This window comes from Ailuropoda melanoleuca, chromosome 15 (genome assembly GCF_002007445.2).
Source record: "Ailuropoda melanoleuca isolate Jingjing chromosome 15, ASM200744v2, whole genome shotgun sequence".
NCBI lineage: Eukaryota > Metazoa > Chordata > Mammalia > Carnivora > Ursidae > Ailuropoda > Ailuropoda melanoleuca.
In genome coordinates this window covers 21083185-21105747 of record NC_048232.1, presented here as the reverse complement: position 1 = coordinate 21105747, position 22563 = coordinate 21083185, and the positions used below count along the sequence as shown (strand labels likewise).

Here is a 22563-nt window from a genome sequence, read left to right as displayed (position 1 = left end):
AAGCCCTGCATCACAAACCCCGCCCCCTGGCACAAGAGCCTTCGGCATGCTCAGAACTAGTTTGGGGGTTCGTGTCTGCAGAAGAGGGAGTCTGCTCAAGGTTCTTCTCAGGACCAAGGTTTCCATGGCATACCTTTGGGCCAGCAAGGTCACTGTTTGCCCCCCTCCCTCCCACCAAGGCGTTCTGTTCCTAACTTGGTGGGAGGCAGGCTTTGTGGCTGTCAGGCTTCCTTTGTTTCTTGCCATAGTACTTTTTTTTTTTTCCAGCGATGGAGATTTCTGGATTGATGACTGCACCTAGGTGGAGAAGTGGGAGATGGTGGAGTGGATGCAGAGTCGTTTTGTAGAACTTTGAAAACGTTCTCACTGCAGGGTTTCTGTTCCATGCTTGTCTATTACTGTTTTCCAATGCAGTGTATTTTCTGGCCTCTTAAGAACCTAGGCTAAAAAGTCAAAGAGCTGGGGCACCTGGGTGGCTCAGTCGTTAAGCGTCTGCCTTTGGCTCAGGGCATGATCCCACAGTCCTGGGATTGAGCCCCGCATCGGGCTCCTCTGTTGGGAGCCTGCTTCTTCCTCTCCCAATCCCCCTACTTGAGATCCCTGTCTCGCTGGCTGTCTCTCTCTCTGTCAAATAAATAAATAAAATCTTAAAAAAAAAAAAAAGTCAAAGAGCTGCAAGTAAAAAGGCACCATCAATAAAGTGTCGGTAAGCAATGGGATTTGGAGCAATGGTATCCTGAGACTGGCTTGAGGGCAAGCATATGAAATAATTTTGTATCTTCCTGTGATTCCTATGCATAGTGGCTTTCACTTACCTGTTTTAAAAATCGAGATGCAATTGCCATATAACATTGTATTAGTTTTAATGATTTGATATATGTGTATATTGTAAAGTGATCACCACGGAAAATCGAGTTAACATCCATCACATGCATATTTACAAAATTTGTTTTCTTGTGATAAGAACGTCGAAGGTTTGCTCTCTTAGCAATTTTCAAATGTACAATACAGTGTTGTTAACTATAGTCACCATGCTGTATATTATATTCCTAGGACGTTTATTATGACTAGAAGTTTATGTACTGTGATCACCTTCACCTCTTTCGCTGACCTCACTCCACTCTGTACCTCCAGCAATCACCAATCTGTTTCTCTAAGTTCGGTTTTTTAGATTCCATGTATAAGTGATCATACCCTATTTGTCTTCCTCAGACTGATGTCATTTATCATAATGTCCTTAGGGCCTGTCATGTTGTTGCAAATGGCAGGATTTCCTTCTTTTTTATGGCTGAATAGTATTCCATTATTCATATATATATATATATATATATATATATATATGCGCCACTGTTTCTTTATCCATTCATTTGTTAATGGACACTTAGGTTGTTTCCACATATTGGCTATTGTGAATGATGTTGTAGTGACCATGGGGGTGCTGATATCTTTTTGAGATAGTGATTTTGCTTCCTTCAGAGAAATGCTCAGAAGTAGAATTGCTGGGTCATATGGTAATTCTATTTTTAATGTTTTTGTGGAAACTCCATACTGTTTTCCATACTGGCTGAACCAAATTCCATTCCCACCAGTGGGGTACAAGCGTTCCCTTTTCTCCACATTTTTGTTGACCCTTGTTATCTTTAGTGATAGCCATTCTATCAACAGTATGAGGTGATATCTCAATGGTTTTGATTTGCGTTTCCCTAATGATTAATGATGTTGAACACCTTTACATATACCTGTTGGCCATTTGAGTATCTTCTTTGGAAAATGTCTACTTAGATCACCTGCCCTTTTTTCTTTTTAAGATTTTATTTATTTATTTGAGAGAGGGAGAAAGAAAGCATGCAGTGCGGGGCAGAGTGCAAGGGAGGGACAAGCAGACTCCAGACTGAGCAGGGAGCTGGACACAGGGCTCAAACCCATGACCCTGAGATCATGACCTGTGCTGAAACCAGGAGTCAGATACTCAACCAACTGAGCCACCCAGGCACTTCAATCATCTGCCCATTTTTAATTGGATTATTTGGGTTTTTAAAAAAAAATTTTTTTTGCTATGGAGTTGCATGAGATCTATATATATTTTGGATATTAATCCCTTATCAGATATATGATTCCAAATACTTTCTACCATTCCGTAAGTTGCTTTTTTTATTTTGTTGATTGTTTTGCTCTGCAGAAGCTCTTTAATGTGATGTAGTCTCACTTGTTTATTTTTTATTTTGTTATTTGTGCATTAGGTGCCATATCCAAAAAAAAAATCATTGCTGAGACCTATGTCAAGAAGCTTTTCCCCTATATTTTCTTCAAGGAGTTTTATGGCTTCAGGCCTTAAATTTAAGTCTGTAATTTATTTTGAGTTAATTTTTGGGAGTGGTATAAGATAGGGGTCTACTTTCATTCTTTGACATGTGAATGTCCAATTTTCCCAGCACCATTTATTGAAGAGGTTGTCTTTTCTTTATTGAGCATCCTTGGCTCCTCTGACGAATATTAGTTGGCTATTTATTCATAGGTCTAGTTTTGGACTCTTGACTCTGTCTCATTTGGTCTATGTGTCTGTTTTTATGCTAGTACCATACTGTTTTGATTACTGTAGCTTTATAACATAGTTTGAAATCATGACGTGTGATGCCTCCAGATTTGTTCTTCTTTCTTAGCATTGCTTGGGTTTTGGGGGGTCTTTTGTGGTTCCATGTAAGTTTTAGAATTATTTTTTCTACCTTGTTAAAAGCACAATCTGTAAAAACTGGAATCGTAACAGGGATTGCATTGGCTTTGAGTAATACAGCCCTTTTAGCAATATCAATTCTCCCAGTCCATGAACATGAGGTGTCTTTCCATTTATTTGTGTCGTCTTCAATTTCTTTCATCAATGTCTTATAGTTTTCAGTGTACAGATCATTCACCCCCTTCGTTAAATTGATTCTTAAATGTTTTCATGTTTTTGATTCTACTGTAAATGGGATCATTTTCTTTATTTTCCTTCAGATAATTTGTTGTTAGTGGATAGAAAATGCTACTGATTTTTGTGTGTAGATTTTTATATCCTGCACTTTCATATATCTTGAAACTAACAACCAAAAAAGTGTCCTTATCAGAAAAGTACTATAAGTGAACTCTTAATTTTAACTAATTTGTCATCTGTTTCATCCCAGTGTACTTGGCTCCTAGGGACAATCCAGACTTAAGATAGAAAGGAGCTATGAAGTTTGCTGTAGTCCCTCATTCTGGGGACACAGCCCTGAGTTACTGCTGCAGTTGGCCTTGATCCCATAACTGGGTTCCCTGTTGCCTGAGTTCCCTTTGAGTCATGCCTCAGGTCTGTCTAGGCCTCTTCCAAGTAACGTGGCAGTGTTGGCCATTCAACTAAGAAACCAGTATTTTGGGGGCACCTGGGTGGCTCAGTCATTAAGCGTCTGCCTTCAGCTCAGGGCCTGATCCCAGGGTCCTGGGATAGAGCCCCGCATTGGGCTCCTCTGCTGGGAGCCTGCTTCTTCCTCTCCCACTCCCCCTGCTTGTGTTCCCTCTCTCACTGGCTGTCTCTCTCTTGTCCAATAAATAAATTAATTTAAAAAAAAAAAGAAAAAAAAGAAACCAGTATTTTGGTAACCCAGGTATTTACTATAATAAAATATATGACTGAATTTTTTTGCCTAGGCCTGTGTGTGTGATAAAGTTTAGGTTATTCTATCACTTCTTATCAGTACTATCACTGTTTTCCATTTTTTAATTTTTTTTTTTTTTTAGAGAGAGAGTGTGTGCAAGTGGGGGGAGGGCAAAGGAAGAAGGAGAGAGAGATCTTAAGCAAGCTTCATGCCCAGCAGGGTGCCCCACAAGGGGCTCGATCTCATCACCCTGAGATCATGACCTGAGCCGAAGTCAAGAGTTGGACGCCCAACCGACTGAGCCACCCAGGGGCCGCTCTTGGTACTATCACTGTTCCGATGCTGGCGTTCCACAAATAGAATCTACAGTTTGCCAACTGTTGCTGCCACAGGACTGAGAACCACTTTGAAATCTGGCGGATGTTTTCAGGGATCTGTGGGGAACTGCATTTACATTATAGCTCTGGGAATCGTGGCAGTTAATGAAGACAAGCACGACATAGGGAGTGGCTCCATTGTGACCGCATCCCTTCAAACTTGCCGGACCGCAGAGCAAGTTTTACTAGACATGTGGTCCCTGTTTCACTGTCAGTGCATTTCTGCCCACCAGTCGGAAAATGCGCTTGTTCCCCACTGCCCTGGACATCTGGTAGCTCAGCTCAGCCTTCATGGTCTACTTATAAGTCACAGAGGCAGAGGGCAAATGCTGTGAAAGGAAAATTTTCCTTGAGCCAGTGTTGTTCCAAATGCATCACAATGAAGGCTTCAGACCCGTGCAGCAATTCATTCCCGATGAAATCAGCAGACACATTTGTCTGCCTATAATCAGGAGGCTTATTACCAAATGTCTCACAGTACTGTTTCTTCTGTGTGGTTCCCTCTTCCTAAAGTGCCCTCTCTTGGTTAGCTCCTGCTTATCCCTCAGGTTAGACGTCAGATAACACCTCAGGAACCCCTCCCCCTTACTCCCCTAGACCGGAGCAGGTGCCCACCCCCAGGTTATACAGCACACAGCGCCCCTCCTGTGGCTCTTCTCACGCTGTATTCTCACGCTGTATGGAGATGGCCTGGTGACTTATCCTCTATTTCCGTCTGGTGAGCTACTGGAAATCAGGAACTGCATCTTGTTCACGGTTGTACCCCAAAATCTACCATGGTGGCTGCCACAGTGTAGTTACTCAAATATTTGTTGTGAGTAAGTGAAAGAATGAATTTTAAAAATGATTAGTTGAAAATGACTTAACCCGCACAATGGCATAAACTGCATATAATTTAATAAGCAGGTAGTACTGTTAATACACATGTGACACAGCTACACAATATATGAACTACAGTGAACTTTCCAGTATTAATTTATAGGTTTTGGTCCAGTGGTTCTCAGACGTTTTGGTCTCAGGATCCCTTTCCATTCTTGAAAACTATTGAGGCCTCTAAGGAGATTTGGTTTAGACTGGTTTTATCAGCTAATATTTACTGCATGTGAAATTAAAACAGAATCAAATTATTTATTAGTTTATTTAAAAATAACAACAATAATCTCTTACATGCTAAAATAACTAACATATTATCTATAAAGATATTTTCCAAAACAAAAAGGCTTAGTGAGAGTGGCATTGCCTTACATTTTTGCAAATTTCTTGAATATCTGGCTGATTAGAAGACAGCTGGGTGCTTACATCTGCTTCTGCGTTCATTCTGTCAGGGTAAATATCACGGAGCCTCTGGAAAACTCCACTGTATACTGGTGAGACCATGAGAGTGAAAAAAGGTGACAATTTTCTTCGTATTGTTAGGAAAGTAATAATGACATTGCAAAAGCCCTAAGGATTTTGGGAACCCCATGGATCCTTGGACCATCCATTGAGATCTGCTGCCATCTTTAATAAGGAAGAACTCTTAGCCAGGTGTGGTTAAGAGAAATATCTTTGATCTGTTCTAGTCCTGATCCTCTTTCCTTTGCTTTTATTTAATTCATTTATAATGAATTCTCTCCTTTGGACGCCTCTCTGTCAGAACGTTACACTAATACATTGCAATGAGCATAAGCCATTAATGCTGAGTTCAGGCAGCAAGCTCCAAATTCCCAAGCAAGGAAATTGTCATTTATCTGTCACAGAGTCGTAGTTGCAGTAAATGTTCACTATGGGTACTATCCAGTGCCGTGCTGTGCTCTCGTAATCCTAGATGTTGTGCAAGGGTCAGAGACGTAAGTACCACTAGACGTGTAAAGTTCACTAATAACAATTTACAAGAAGAAAATGAACAGAGAGAACACTCTCCCTTGGTCTTTTATTACTTCACCACGAGGTGATATTGGGCTAGACCAGGAGGATGAATCATGGAAAGTGTGGCAGGAGACGATCCCCAGCTCCATACCACTTTAGACATTTACTGGGGTAGTTGGAAAGGGTACCAAAACTATCTAGAGCATCTTTGTTCTAGTGGGAACTTCCTGGCCAGGGAGATGCCCTGTGCAGATCGCCCAGACTTGAGCTCAGGGAAGTGGCACCGATGCCATCAGTATCAAGTCTCCCAGAGAACGAACTTCAGTCCAGCTGAGCCATCAAACGGGTGGAGGACAGATAAGGAGCTGCAGGGCCATGGGGTTATCTGTTCCCACTAGAAAGTGTGATGGTTCCTTTCTTCCTCCAAGAAAAGAGGGGTGGGTTACTCACACCTACACTCAGCGATGAACGCAGAGTCATGGTTGAGAGGGTGACCAACTCATCCCGGTCTGACCAGAAGTTCTCCAGGCTTAACGTGGAGAGTCTTGTATCTAGAAACCCCCCAGTCAGGCAAACCAGGACGGTTGGTCCTCCCGATAGCTAGAGACCTGAAAGCACCTCCTGAGAGCAGACATGATTCTGTGTATCAACTCCAATGTATTAAGAGGATTCTGAGGGAAAATTCAAACCCTTTGGAAGGAGGGCCCAAACTTCTTCCGTGACACACACTGATATTGATTAGTGGGGGAAACTATCCAGTAAACTAGGCATTCAAACCAACTCCCAAAAAAAAAAGGAGGCAAAAAATGCAGATGAAATAGTATAAACATCTTTATAAATAAAGCACAGAAGAATTGACAAGAAAGGGGTTACCAGGTAAAATCAAAACATCAAGGGAGAAACATTGGGGCACACTTAGCATTCCAAACTGAACTTTCACCAGTCTGTGCAAACCAGAAACAGAAGTCACAGTGCTGGGCATGCTCGAAATGCGTGTGTGTGTGTGTGTAGAGATGGTCAGTAGTGCTCTCCCACATTGGGTTAAGAACCAGTGACCTTTACTGTGGGGTGAATGTGAACCAAAAGTAAGTTGGCAGAAAATTAGGAACCCTGTGTGAGAAACACAAAGTGCTACGGATTGGTCATTGTTATATGCCTCCCACTCTCCTTTTTTGGAAGGACAGGGTCTCTAGAGGTTATCCTATGTCCTACTATGGAATGTTGGCTCTGGAGTTCAGATAACTTGTCTTTTTAGTTCCTAGGTCTTCAGATCAAAATAGACTGTATTCATGGAGGCTTATCTGCACCTGGACCAGATTTAAACAATGAGATCTGGGCTTCAAGCTGACACTGTAACAGGATGGGATTTTTGGAGGCCTTTTGAGGATGAACGTGTTTTGTGTATGGAAAAAATGTAAAATGTATGAGCCAGAAGGCAGATAAACGTAGAAAAAGCATTTGAGAAGATCCAATATACATTTGTGATAAAACTCTCAGTGACGGGAGCCTGGGCGGCTCAGTTGGTTAAGCATCTGACTCTTGATCTCCACTGAGGTCTTGATATCAGGGTTGCAAGTTCAAGCCCCATGTTGGGCTCCATGCTGGGTGTGCAGTCTACTTAAAAAAAAGAAAAAAGAAAAAAGCCTCTCAGTGAAATAGGAACGGAGCTGGTAATGGGTATCTACAAAACACTTAAAACTATTGTCATGTTTCATGGGTAAAGTCTGAAGGCTAAGGTCAGGAATGAGACAAGAATTTCTGCTCTTATCATCTCCATTTAACATTGTATTTTAGGTCTTAACCAGTACAATAATGCAAGAAAAAGAAATAAATGGCATCCAGATTGGAAAGGAAGAAGTAGAACTATTCTTATTCCTAGATGACTTGATCATCTATATAAGAAATCCTAAAGAATCTACAAAAAAGCCTCTAGAATTAGTAAGTGAATTTAGCAAGGTCAAAAAGATCAAGATACAAAATAATGTGTTTCTGTATATAAGCAATAAACAATCAAAAATGGAAATTTTAAAAAACACTACTTATAATAGCAAAAAAATATGAAATGCGTATGGATAAATTTGACAAAATATGTACAAGACCATACTGGAGAAATTAAAGACTTAGATGGAGAAGCATACCATGTTCATGATTTAGATGATATAAACTGTCAGTTATCTCCAGATTGATTTATAGATTCAACACAATCCCAATCAAAATCCTAGCAGGCTTTTTTTTTTAATCAACAAGATCCTCTAAAATTTATATGGAAATTCATGGACCTTAAATAGCTGAAATAATTTTGAAAAAGAACAAATCTGAAGGACTCACACAACCTGCTTTCAAGACTTATTCTAAAGGCACAGTAGTCAAGGTACAATGATATTGGCATGAAGATAAACATATAGATTGACGGAATAGAATAGAGACCCCAGAAATAAACCTAGTGGGTCATATATGATGAATTGATTTCTGACAAAGGTGCCAAGCCAATTCAAGCAGGAAAAGATGATCTTTTCAACAAAGGGTGCTGGAACACTTGGATGGCTATAAACAAAAAATGAACCTCAACTCTTACTTCACACTTCATATAAAAATTAACTCAAATGGATCACAAACCTAAATGTAGTATCTAAACCCACAGAATTTCTAGAATAAGGTGCAGGACGGGATTTTGTATATGGGAAAAATGTAAAATGTTGGAGCCAGAGGGCAGATATATGTAGGGGAAAAAAAAACACATGAGAAAGTCCATTATATATTTATGATGAAAATTCTCAGCGAACTGGTAATAGGGAAGGTTAAGAAGAGCTCTCTGTACAACTGTTTAAGTACCTAAAGAGAATAAAAAATAGAACATATCAAATATAGGAGATACAGCTTAAGCAGTGCTGAGAAGGAAATACAGCTCTAAATGCTTATTATAGAGAAAAGAAAGGTCTCAAATCAATAATTGAAGTTTCTGCCTCAAGAAATTAGAAACAGAAGAGCAAAATAAGCCCAAATAAACCAGAAAGGAAGGAAATAATAACAATAATAGCAGAAATAAATGGAATTGAAAATAGGAAAACAACAGAGGAAATCAGCAAGAATCTGTTCTTTGAAAGTAAAGCAATAAAATTGATAAACCTTTAGCATGACTAATAAATGGAACTAATAGATGGGCAAAAGACACCAGTCTCTAACTTTAAGAATAAAATGAGATATCACTATAGAACTTGTCAGCTTTAAAAAGATAATTGGGGAAACTACAAACAACTGTATGCTCATGAATTTCACAACTTAGGAGGAAAATGGAGCGATTCCTCAAAAACCAGTTAACTACCAAAATTCAATCAAGATGAAATAGTTAATCCTAAAAGTCGTATAACCATAAAAATTGAATTTATAATTTAAAAGCTCCTGAAAAATGGATTTGCAGAATGTCTGGATAGTTTCACTAGAGAATCTTACCAGTCTAAGAATTAACACCAGTTTTACACAGTATATTTCAGAAAATTACAAGAGGCAGAATCACTTCCCAGTACATCATATGAGGCTAGTATTACTGTGATACCAAAACCAGACAGGATGCAAAAAAGGCAACTATAGGGCAATATCCTTCATGAATTTAGGTGCAAAAATATTCAAAAAATATTAGCAAATTGAAGCCTGCTATGTGTAAAAAATTATATATTATGAGCAACTGGGATTTATTCATGATATGAAAGGCTAGTTCAACATTTGAAAATAAATCGATAAAATCCGTAAGAAGAGGTTAGTAAAGACATAGCACATGATCATGTCATTTGGAGAAAAATCATTTGAAAAAATCCAACACCCATTCATGGAAAAAACTCTTAACAATTTACGAAAAGAAGGGAATTTCCTCAAGTTGATGATGAGCTTGTATCAAAAAAAAAACCCTTCCTCTTACATCAGACTCAGTGATGAAAGACTGAATATTTTCCTTCCAAAAATTAATTGCCTTCCTATATTTTAGGAATAAACATATGGAAACAAAAATTAAAAATACAGTATAATTTGTACTTGCTCCAAAGGAAACATAAATAGATATAAATCTAACCAAACATGTGTAACTTCTGTATGCTGATAACTATAAGATGCTAATGAAAGAAATCAAAGACTCAAATAAATGACATACTGTGTTCGTGGATTGGACAACCCAATGTAGTAAAAATGTCAGTTCTCCCCCAAATTGAGCTCTAGTTTAATGCATTTCTATCAAAATCCCAGTTAGGTTTTTTGCTGACATAGATAATTTTATTACAAAGGTAAGGCCCCGGGGCACCTGGGTGGTTCAGTCGTTAAGCGTCTGCCTTCGGCTCAGGGCATGATCCCAGGGTCCTGGGATCGAGCCCCGCATCAGGCTCCCTGCTCCACTGGGAGCCTGTTTCTTCCTCTCCCACTCCCCCTGCTTGTGTTCCCTCTCTCACTGGCTGTCTCTATCTCTGTCAAATAAATAAATAAAATCTTTTTAAAAAGTAAATAAATAAATAAAACATTGAGGTTCTTTGTTTGCTTGTTTTAGCGAATAAGTGTAGAGAAACTAGGTAACTAGAGAGGTTCTTCAAAACTAAACATACAACTACAATACAGAAATTTTATCTTGGATGCCAGTTTTTTGCCAGATACACGTTTTGTAAATATTTTCTCCACAGTTAGGCCTTTTCCGTTCATTTGATTAACAATGTATTTTGATGGGAAAAGATTTTTTTTATCCTAAAACCTAATTTATCAGTTATTTTCCTATATGGATATCACTTTATGTATGCTTAGAAACCCTTGCCTACCCTGAAGTCAAGAAGATATTCTTTTATGTTTTCTTCTGAAAAAAAAAAAAAGACACCTTATCTTTAGGTGTATGATCTATATATATTTTTAACGATTTATTTATTTATTTATTTATTTATTTATTTATTTATTTGAGACAGAGAGAGAGAGCACAAGTGGGGTGGGGCAGAGGGAGAGGGAGAAGCAGGCTCCCGGCTGAGCAGGGAGCCCAATGTGGGGATCAAGCCCAGGACCCCAGAATCATGACCTGAGCCAAAGGCAGAGGCTTAACCGATCCAGTCACCCAGGCGCCCCTCTTTTTAATGTTTTGTAACTGTGTTTAGGACTTGCAATACAGTGTTGCATAACAACGATGAAAAGAAGGGTTCTTGTCTCTTTCCCAGTCTCAGAGGGGGCAAACTTTATTATGTCATCATTAAGTATGATTTGGCTATTAAGTATTTCATGGCAGACATTTGTCAGGTTGAGGAAGTTTCCTTTTATTTCTAGTTTTCTGAGAGTTTCTTTTGTGAATGGCTGTTGAATTTTGTCAAATGCTTTTTTATTGAAGCTATTGAAATGACTATATTTTTTCCCCTTTATCCTGTAATATGGTGAAATACTTTGGTTTGTGAATATTGAAACAGTTTTGCACTCCTGAGATAAACTCCTCTTTGTTTGAGCTTTCATACATTTTATACGCTATTGCATTCAATTTGTTAGTAGTATGTTGAGGACTTTTGAATCTACGCTCTTAAGGGAGATTGATCTCTAAATTTGCTTTCTTTGTGTGTATGTTTGTTTTCGGGTTTTAGTGCTACAGTTATGCTGGCTTCATAAAATGACTTGAGAAGCATGTCTTCTCTATCTTCTGAAAACAATTTTAGTGGTGTTAGTAAAAAGATTTCTGTTATTTCTTTCTTAAATGTTTGATAGACTTCACCAATGAAACTATCGGAGCCTAGAGTTTTCTTTATGCAAAAGATTTTGATAATGGATTTATTTTCTTTAATAGCTTTAGAGCTATTCACATTTTCTATTTCATTTTGTGTTTTGTTAGGTTGCATTATTCAATTTGTTCACTTTACTTAATTATGTATTTGTTAGTATGAAAGTTGGTTTTCCATAACATTCTTTTATTATCCTTCTAATATCTATAGTATCTGAAATAATGAATCTTCTTTTATTCTTGATATTAGTAAATTATGTTCTTGATCAATCTAGTTGGGGGGTTATTCATTTTGCTGATCTTTTCAAGAAATTAGTTTTGGCTCTATTTTCTCTATTTTTTTCTTCTTTATTTCATTGATATCTGCCCTGATCTTTGTCCTTTTCCCCCCTCTATTTACTTTTTGTTTATTTTGCTCTTTTTTTTTTTAACCTTCTTAAGGTGGAACTTGAGGTCATTGATCTCAGGCTTTTTATTATTTTTAATTGAGCATGAAAAGCTATTAATCTCCCTCTGAGCAGCATCCTACACATTTTGGTATCCTGTATTTCATTCAGTTTGGGATATTTTCTAATTTCTGGTTTCCCCTGTGATTTAGAACTGTGTTGTTTAATTTACAAATATTAGTGATTTTCCTAGATATATTTTTTGTTATTGATTTCTGGTTTAATTCCATGGTGATCAGAGAACATCCTCTGTATGATTTAAATTTTTATAAATTTGTTGGCAGTCATTGTATGGCCAAACAACATATAGTCTATCATGGGACATTGAAAATATATCTACTTGAAAATAATTTATATTCTGCAGTTGATGCAGTTGTTATCAATTACATCAAGGTAGTAATAGTGTTTTTAGGTCATCTATATGTCTTTAACTTTGTTTATGTCTTTCAGTTCCTGAGAGAGGAGTGTTACTTGTCTTTCTATATAATTTTGCCAATTTTTACTTTATATGTTTTAAAACTCTGTTATTAGGTGCATTTGCATTTATAATTATTATGTCTTCCCATGAATTGACCCTTTTATCGTTATAAAATGTCCCTCTTTATCTCTAGTAATTCTCTGATCCTGAAACTGACTATACATTTCAGTGTAAATGTAGTACCTTCAGCCTTCCTGTGTTTGCCTTGCATTTTCTTCAATACATGTATTTTCAACCTCTCTCTGTATTTATATTTAAAGTGCTTGTGTTATAGACAGTAAATAATTGGGTCTTGCTATTTTATACATTCTGCCTATTTCTGCATTTTTAACTAAACTGTTCAGTCTATCAACACTCATTGTTATTATTGATAGGGTGGGATTTAGGCCTACCAGGTTTTTCATTGTTCTTTCCTCTGTTCTTCCCCCACCCCCCCTCCAGCTGTCCTTTTAATATATTTTAGAATTCCAATTTAATTTATTTATTATCTTTTTTAGAATTTTTTTTTATTTATTTGAGAGGGAGAGAGGAGCAGAGGGAGGGGCAGAGGGGGAGGGAGAAGCAGACTCCCCGCTGAGCAGGGAGTCTGATCTGGAGCTGGATTCCGGGACTCCAGGATCATGACCTAAGCTGAAGGCAGATGCTCAACTGAATGAGCCACGCAAGTGCCCCTAATTTATTTATTATTATTTTGGCTTTTTGCCTATCTTTTAGTGGTTGGTCTAGCAATTATAATTTATATCCTTAACTTTTTACAGTTTATTTAATTTAGGGCAGTTTCATGTAAAATACAGAAACTTTGAAATATATGGGTTGGTTTATATAGATTTATTTCTCCATTCTTCAAGTTAAAGTTGTTTTATGTATTATATTTACATCAACATTACAGTTTTTGCTTTAAGCAGTTGTATGTATTTGAAAGAAATGAAGACAGAATAGTCGTACATATTGACCATTTCTGATGTTCTACATTCCTTCCTAGAGATCGGAGGTTCTCCCTGTGATCATTTTTCTTCAGTCTGAGGAGCTTCCTTTAACGTTTCTCATAGATCAGGATGTTAGTGATGCAATCCTTCTGTTTTTCCTTCAGATACTTCAATCTTGAAAAATATTTTCTATCAGTACAGAATTCCAAGTTAACAGTGTTTCTCTTTCATTCTTTCAGCACTTCAGAGACCTCATTCCACTATTTTTGAGCTACCATCTCAGTGTCAGTCTGTGTTAATAGTCTTTTCACGCAAGAATAGATCAGCAACATACAATTGTATGTTGAGCATTTTGGGATTTTACAAGCATTATGAACGTTATGTGTTATGTGTTATTTTTTATTTTTTATAATAACATTTTTATTATATTATGTTATTCACCATACAGTACATCCCTGGTTCCCGATATAAAGTTCGATGATTCATTAGTTGCGTATAACACCCAGTGCACCATGCAATACGGGCCCTCCTTACTACCCATCACCAGCCTGTCCCATTCCCCCACCCCCCTCCCCTCTGAAGCCCTCAATTTGTTTCTCAGGGTCCATTGTCTCTCATGCTTCATTCCCCCTTCTGATTAACCCCCCTTTCTTTATCCCTTTCTTCTCCTACCAATCTTCCTAGTTCTTATGTTCCATAGATGAGAGAAACCATATGTGTTATTTTTAAAAATCAGCCAATTAGGGATGCCAGTGTGACTCGGTTGGTTAAGCATCTGACTCTTGATCTTAGCTCAGATCTTGATCTCAGGGTCGTCAGTTCAAACCCTGCATTGGGCTCCATGTTGGCCATGGAGCTACTTAAAAAAAAAAAATCAGGCAATTAACTTGGATTCCATGTGCAAGTTCTGTCTCACATGCAGTGGATGGCAGCTCAAATCTCAATTCAATGTTTGAGCCTTAGCTTCACTACCAAGCACGATTCAGGCACCTGCTAGAGATTTGGGCAAATCTTATACACAAAGCTGGGGGCTCCACAGTCTGGCTTTCCTTGGGATTTTCTTGTGTTGGGACTTTCACTGGCCATGGTTGCCCCGAACTGTGTCTTCAGCAATCCTGAAAGGCTGCAGGTTTTCCATCATAGTTTTAGTTACTCCATCCAGACAGACTGGGCAGAGTTTATAGTTGTCATCCATGGGAGGGTTGGTTTCATAGCGGTTACTCAGCCATGACGAGAAACATGACTCCACCCAAATTATGACTTCATACAATAAATATTATCATGTCTCACCCAACGCTTAAAATTATTCATTGATGTCCCATTGCATTTAAAGTAAAATCGAAGCTTTGCATGTTCTCCTTGATCTTAGCAAACCTGCCCAGTTCTTCCTAAATGCAGTGTTTCATGGACATCAGTTACTATCCCTCCAGACCTCAAGATTTCATGAGACATACCTGATGTCTATTGAATTCTGCTTTATCTGTAGGTGAGAGATATTTCTGAAAATATTTGTACCAGTGAGATTAATGATTAGAGGTGTATCTCATCATTGTTTAATTTCATAAAATTAGCCAGAATTAGAATCACTGGCATTAGTTATGGATGCAAATGATGAAAAAATCTTAATATTACTGAAGCATGCATTAATAATATATTTTTTGCCTCTTGCAACAAGATGGATGGATCTTAAGGAAATGATCCGAAGTGAAATAAGTCAGAGAAAGACAAATACCATATAATCTCACTTATATGTGGAATCTATAAAAAATGAAAATGTGAACTTACAGAGAATGAATTGGTGGTTGCCAGAGGTAGGATGGCAAGTGGGTGAAATGGGTGAAGGTGGTCAAAAGGTACAAATCTCCAACTATAAAATAAACAAGTCACGGAACTGTAATGTACAACATGGTTAACATTGTTAATAATATAAGGGGACGCCTGGGTGGCTCAGTGGTTAAGCGTCTGCCTTTGGCTCAGGGCGTGATCCCAGAGTCCTGGGATCGAGCCCCACATTGAGCCCCACATCGAGCCCCACATCGGGCTCCATGCTCCACGCTGGGAGCCTGCTTCTTCCTCTCCCACTCCCCCTGCTTGTATTCCTTCTTTTTCTGGCTGTTTCTCTCTCTTTCAAATAAATAAATAAAATCTTTTAAACAACAACAACAACAGAAACCCCAAGATTTCCAAAAAATAAAAAAATGCTGTATAAGTTGCTCAGAGAGTAAATCTTAAAATTTCCTATCACTTATGAAAAACATCATTAAGTGTGTGGTGATGGAGGTTAACTGGATTATTATGGCCATCATTTTGCAACATATACAAATTTTGAATTATTATGTTGTAGACCTGAAACTAATATAATGTTCTATGTTGATTATATCTTAATTATATATGATAAAAAGCCTTTTATGCCTGGAAACTAGAATTGACTCTTTAAATAAAAATTTCATCATTATATTATTGAAGTCTGGCTATTGAATTATCTGACATTTCTCCAAAACTTTTATAAGACCTGGGATTTGTAGCTATCATAATAATATATGAAACAAATTGCTACCACAAAAACAAACAATCTGTCTTTCTCTATAATCTGTATTATGCTTAAAACAATGAACAAATGCTAATGCCTTTAAACATTTACAACTTTCTTTCTGTTCACCTCTTTTAAGTGTTCTTTTTCTGGGTACAAATTAATTTTCTCTTCTAATTCATATGTTAACATTATAACTTATGTTCTCACAATAGTGCTAACAGTTAAGTGGTTTACAATTCTCTTCTTTCATTGCTTGAGGAAGTTTTATAGAAAATTTACCTTTTTAATCTTTGCAAATGATAACAAATGATATGCACCTTCAATTTCACAGATTAATAAACAGAAGGAGGGCATGGAAATGAGGAAAAAGTTGGACAGCCCAGGCGGCAAGGTTTGCATTTAAATTTAAGTTCTTTTTTTCTTCTTTTATGCTGTGCAAGTCTTATTTTGACATCTGGGTTAAAGAATGTATACATACCGTATTGAGACTTTTCACTTTCCAAGATCTGAGTTTGAAGGAGAAAATGCTTAAAAGTGTGGATGGGAGCCCACGAGCCTGATGACTGAGCTCCGTGAGAGGGGATAAGCCAACAAGAAGGCAAACGTGGCTAAAGGAAGGGGAAAAGTGACATCCTGGTACACGGAGCCTTAGGCTCATGCCCTAACTCTTTAGATTCCTGTCTTTCACTCCTACCTTCTGTTCCCCTAGCTTCCCACAAATAAGATACAGACCTCAAGCTGCCACGTCACCCCACTCCTCAACACTCCCGCCTTTCTAGCTGCTTCCAGAAAACACGGATCTGTTCATATGTTTTTCTTAGTACAGTGGCATTAGTACAGTGGCATCAGCGGATAGGAAAAACAGACCCAGCCGACACATTAAATCAGGCCAAAAGGGAGTGTGGGACTGGGAAAAGGACCAGACCCATGCCCTTTGGGACTGAAAACTTTGACCCTGCAATGCCAGCTCACGGGAGGAAAAGAAAGGGACAAGAATCTGAAGAATGAAATGAGAATAACCAGTTGCTTCTTTTTGTGTGCCAGAGCCCGAAACTACTCAAGGTGAAAGAAACCGCTGTGTCCCCATGGTCCTCACAGTCCAGGATTCCAACCAAACCTAGAGTCATTTCAAGGCCACACTCACCGTCTATCAGTGTAGCGACTGCAAAGACCAAGAAAGTGAAGACTCCAAAGAAATTCGGCAAGGAAGAGCAGCTGCCTGTGGTAAGAAGTGCTCCTATGGCCACACCCTAGGACACCTGTGTCCACACAGGGCCACCGTTCTGTTAGCACGGTCTCGGTCTCACGTCCAGGATGAGCCAGGCCGCCGGTCTCCTACACCAGGTGCCCCCTCCTCTCTGTGCGTGCAGCTGGGCAGGGGGCTCTTGCTGCTCTCTCTACACCATTGTGTCCTTGTTGGACTGCCCAAGAGAAGCCACCATCGCCCTCAACACAATCATTTATTTAGCTTAGTCGCTAAGGCTCAGTGGGTCTCTATTAAATTAGCAAGATAGAAAAGCCACATTCCAGGCACAGTCTAGGGTGCAGAATTTCGAGCTCCTCACTGCGCACTCCCTATCAGAAACTTACCGAGAGACTTAGAACGCGAGCTCCAGGAGCGCGCGCGCAGGGCGGCTGGCGGGCCACCTGCACCGGGGAGCGGGCGGACCGCGGACCCGCACTCTGGAAACGGCAGACTGAGTCCGTGAGCCGGGAGCGTGCACCACCAAGCATCTCACGGAGCTCCGGAGCTCCGGTGTGCTCACTGGATCGAGGCTGAGACCGGGAGCTCCGGGAGCGTCCGCGGGGCGGCTGGCGGCTGGAGGGCCACCTGCACGGGGGAGCAGGCGGACTCGCGGTCAGCACCCGTGAGACACCAGACTGAGACGGGGAGCTCCGGGAGCCCGCGCGGGGCGGCTGGCGGCGGGCGGGGTTGGAAACACAAAGGACAGAGACGTGCCGGCCCTGGAAGTGAGGGCTGGGACGCCGGGTGTGGGGCGCACAGCCCGGGATGCTGCAGGGTTGAGCAGCACCAACAGAAACAGAGTTAAAGTGGCCAGAACATCAGTGGAGAACGATCCGCGATCCCTCTGTTCTGAGACAGAGGCTGAATTTCAGCCGCTGCTGCTCTCTCAGAAGAGGCATAGCAAACCGCCAGGGAAAGCCGCCAGAGAACAAAAGCCCGGAAATACCGGCTCACAGGGTGCCCATCCCCATCCCCCCTCGCAAGGGACACAGAGACTCTACCCAAACAGGGTTTTCTGAGTACCTGCAGGCAGGCCCCTCCCCCAGAAGGCAGGCTGAAAAATCAAGAAGCCCACAACCCGGAGCGCCTGAGTGGCGCAGTCACCAAGCACCTGTCTTCGGATTAGGGTGTGATCACAACGCTCCGTAAGGAGTCCTTCATCGGGCTTCTCCACCGGGAACCTGCTTCTTCCTCTCCCACTCCTCTGCTTGGGTTCCCTTTCTTGCTGACTGTCTCTCTCTCTCTCAAATAAATAAATAAACTCTTTAAGGAAGAAGCCCACATCCCTAAGATCTCTATAAAACAAGGGCGCACGGCCTGGGTCCCAGTCAACACTTGGGCTCTGGACAACCCTGCAATCTCTCTTCATCAGAATGACGAGAAGGAGAAGTCCCCCCCAGCAAAGAAAAGATAATGAGTCTGTGGCCTCTGCCACAGAATTGGCCTCGGCCACAGAATTAATACATATGGATGTATCCCAATTATCAGAAATGGAATTCAGAGCAACAATGGTCAAGATGATGAGTAAACTTGAAAAAAGCATCAGAGAAAGCGTTGCTGAGAATATAGAATCCCTAAGGGCAGAAATGAGAGCGAATCTGACAGAAATTAAAAACTCAGTGGGCCAAATACAGTCAAAACTAGAGGCTCTGACGGCCAGGGTCACCGAGGCAGAGGAACGCGTTAGCGAATTGGAGGATGGGTTAGTAGAAGAAAAAACGAAAATAGAAGCTGGTCTTAAAAAAATCCACGCCCACGAATGTAGATTACGGGAGATTACTGACTCTATGAAACGATCCAATGTCAGAATCATCGGCATCCCTGAAGGGGTGGAGAAAAACAGAGGTCTAGAAGAGATATTTGAACAAATTGTAGCTGAAAACTTCCCTAATCTAGCAAGGGAAACAAGCATTCGTGTCCAAGAGGCAGAGAGGACCCCATCCAAGCTCAACCAGGACAAACCTACGCCACGGCATGTCATAGTGCAATTCGCAAATATTAGATCCAAGGATACAGTATTGAAAGCGGCCAGGGCAAAGAAATTTCTCACGTACCAAGGCAAAGGTATCAGGATTACGTCAGACCTGTCTACAGAGACCTGGAATGAGAGAAAGGCTTGGGGGGGCATTTTTAAAGCTCTTTCAGAGAAAAACATGCAGCCAAGGATCCTTTATCCAGCAAAGCTGTCATTCAGAATTGATGGAGAAATAAAGACGTTCCAAAATCGCCAATCATTAACCAATTTCGTAACCACGAAACCAGCCCTACAGGAGATATTAAGGGGGGCTCTATAAAGGTAAAAAGGCCCCAAGAGTGATACAGAGCAGCAAGTCACAACCGATACAAAGACTTTAAAGAGAAATGGCATCATTAAAATCATATCTGTCAATAATCTCTATCAATCTAAATGGCTTAAACTCTCCCATAAAACGCCACAGGGTTGCAGATTGGATAAAAAGACATGACCCATCCATTTGCTGTCTACAAGAGACTCATTTTGAACCCAAAGATGCATTCAGACTTAGAGTAAGGGGATGGAGTACCATCTTCCACGCAAATGGACCTCAAAAGAAAGCTGGAGTAGCAATTCTCATATCAGATAGACTGGATTTTAAACTAGAGGCCATAGAGAGAGATACAGAAGGGCACTATATTATTCTTAAAGGAAGTATTCAACAAGTGGATATGACAATTATTAATATATATGCCCCCAACAGGGGAGCAGCAAGATACACAAGCCAACTCTTAACCAAAATAAAGAGACATATAGATAAGAACACAGTAATAGTAGGGGACCTCAACACCCCACTATCAGAAATAGACAGAACACCCTGGCAAAAACTAAGCAAAGAATCAAAGGCTTTGAATGCCATACTCGACGAGTTGGACCTCATAGATATATATAGAACACTACACCCCAGAACCAAAGAATACTCATTCTATTCAAATGCCCATGGAACATTCTCAAGAATAGATCATGCTCTGGGACACAAAACAGGTCTCAGCCAATACCAAAAGATTGAAATTATCCCCTGCATATTCTCAGACCACAACGCTCTGAAATTGGAACTCAACCACAAGGAAAAACCTGGAAGAAACTCAAACACTTGGAGGCTAAGAACCATCCTGCTCAAGAATGACTCGATAAACCAGGAAATCAAAAAACAAATTAAACAATTTATGGAGACCAACGAGAATGAATACACAACGGTCCAAAACCTATGGGATACTGCAAAGGCAGTCCTAAGGGGGAAATACATAGCCATCCAAGCCTCACTCAAAAGAATAGAAAAATCTAAAATGCAGTTTCTATATTCTCACCTCAAGAAACTGGAACAGCAACAGAGGGACAGGCCTAACCCACTGACAAGGAAGGAGTTGACCAAGATTAGAGCAGAAATCAATGAATTAGAGACCAGAACCACAGTAGAGCAGATCAACAGGACTAGAAGCTGGTTCTTTGAGAGAATCCATAAAATTGATAGACCACTGGCAAAACTTGTCCAAAAACAAAGAGAAAGGACTGAGATTATTAAAATTATGACTGAAAAGGGAGAGGTCACGACCAGCACCATTGAAATTGCAAGGATTATTAGAAACTTTTATCAACAGCTATATGCCAAAAAACTAAACAATCTGGAAGAGATGGAGGCCTTCCTGGAAACCTATAAACTACCAAGACTGAAACAGGAAGAAATAGATTTCTTAAATAGGCCAATTAACTATGAAGAAATTGAGTCAGTGATAAACAACCTTCCAAATAATAAAACTCCAGGCCCAGACGGTTTTCCTGGGGAATTCTACCAAACATTCAAAGAAGAAATAATACCTATTCTCCTAAAGCTATTTCAAAAAATAGAAACAGAAGGAAAGCTACCAAACTCATTCTATGAGGCTAATATTACCTTGATCCCCAAACCAGGCAAAGACCCCCTCAAAAAGGAGAATTACAGACCGATTTCTCTAATGAATATGGATGCCAAAATCCTCAACAAGATCCTTGCTAATAGAATCCAACAGTACATTAAAAGGATTATCCATCATGACCAAGTGGGATTCATACCTGGGATGCAAGCATGGTTCAACACTCGCAAATCAATCAATGTGATACATCATATCAACAAGAAAAGACTCAAGAACCATATGATCCTCTCAATTGATGCAGAAAAAGCATTTGACAAAATACAGCATCCTTTCCTGATTAAAACCCTTCAGAGTGTAGGAATAGAGGGTACATTTCTCAATCTCATAAAAGCCATCTATGAAAAGCCTACTGCAAGCATTATTCTCAATGGGGAAAAGCTGGAAGCCTTTCCCTTAAGATCAGGAACACGACAAGGATGCCCACTCTCGCCACTATTATTCAACATAGTACTAGAAGTCCTTGCAACAGCAATCAGAAGACAAAAAGGGATCAAAGGTATCCAAATCGGCAAAGAAGAAGTCAAACTGTCTCTCTTTGCAGATGACATGATACTCTATATGGAAAACCCAAAGGAATCCACTCCCAAACTATTAGAAGTTATAGAACAATTCAGTAAGGTGGCAGGATACAAAATCAATGCCCAGAAATCAGTTGCATTTCTATACACGAATAACGAGACTGAAGAAAGAGAAATTAGGGAATCCATCCCATTTACAATAACACCAAAAACCATGCGTTACCTTGGAATTAACTTAACCAGAGACGTAAAGGACCTATATGCTAGAAACTATAGATCACTTTTGAAAGATATTGAGGAAGACATAAAAAGATGGAAAAATATTCCATGCTCATGGATTGGAAGAATTAACATAGTTAAAATGTCCATACTACCCAGAGCAATCTACACTTTCAATGCTATCCCGATCAAAATACCGAGGACATTTTTCAAAGAACTGGAACAAATAGTCCTTAAATTTGTATGGAACCAGAAAAGGCCCCGAATCTCCAAGGAACTGTTGAAAAGGAAAAACAAAGCTGGGGGCATCACAATGCCGGATTTCGAGCTGTACTACAAAGCTGTGATCACAAAGACAGCATGGTACTGGCACAAAAACAGACACATCGACCAATGGAACAGAATAGAGAACCCAGAAATGGACCCTCGGCTCTTTGGGCAACTAATCTTTGATAAAGCAGGAAAAAACATCCGGTGGAAAAAAGACAGTCTCTTCAATAAATGGTGCTGGGAAAATTGGACAGCTACATGCAAAAGAATGAAACTTGACCACTCTCTCACACCATACACAAAAATAAACTCCAAATGGATGAAAGACCTCAATGTGAGACAGGAATCCATCAAAATTCTAGAGGAGAACATAGGCAACAACTTCTATGACATCGGCCAGAGCAACCTTTTTCACGACACATCTCCAAAGGCAAGAGAAATAAAAGATAAA

General features: G+C 39.8%; 1 protein-coding gene across 1 annotated transcript in view; it reads left to right on the top strand.

The window, feature by feature from the left end:
- C15H10orf67 (chromosome 15 C10orf67 homolog) overlaps positions 1-22563 on the top strand; it is a 147212-nt gene that overhangs the window by 67311 nt on the left and 57338 nt on the right. The window contains exons 11-12 of the mRNA XM_034644363.1: positions 16267-16326; positions 16980-17159. Of these exons, the coding sequence (XP_034500254.1) occupies positions 16267-16326; positions 16980-17159 (240 nt within the window). The remainder of the gene's footprint in view (positions 1-16266; positions 16327-16979; positions 17160-22563) is intronic.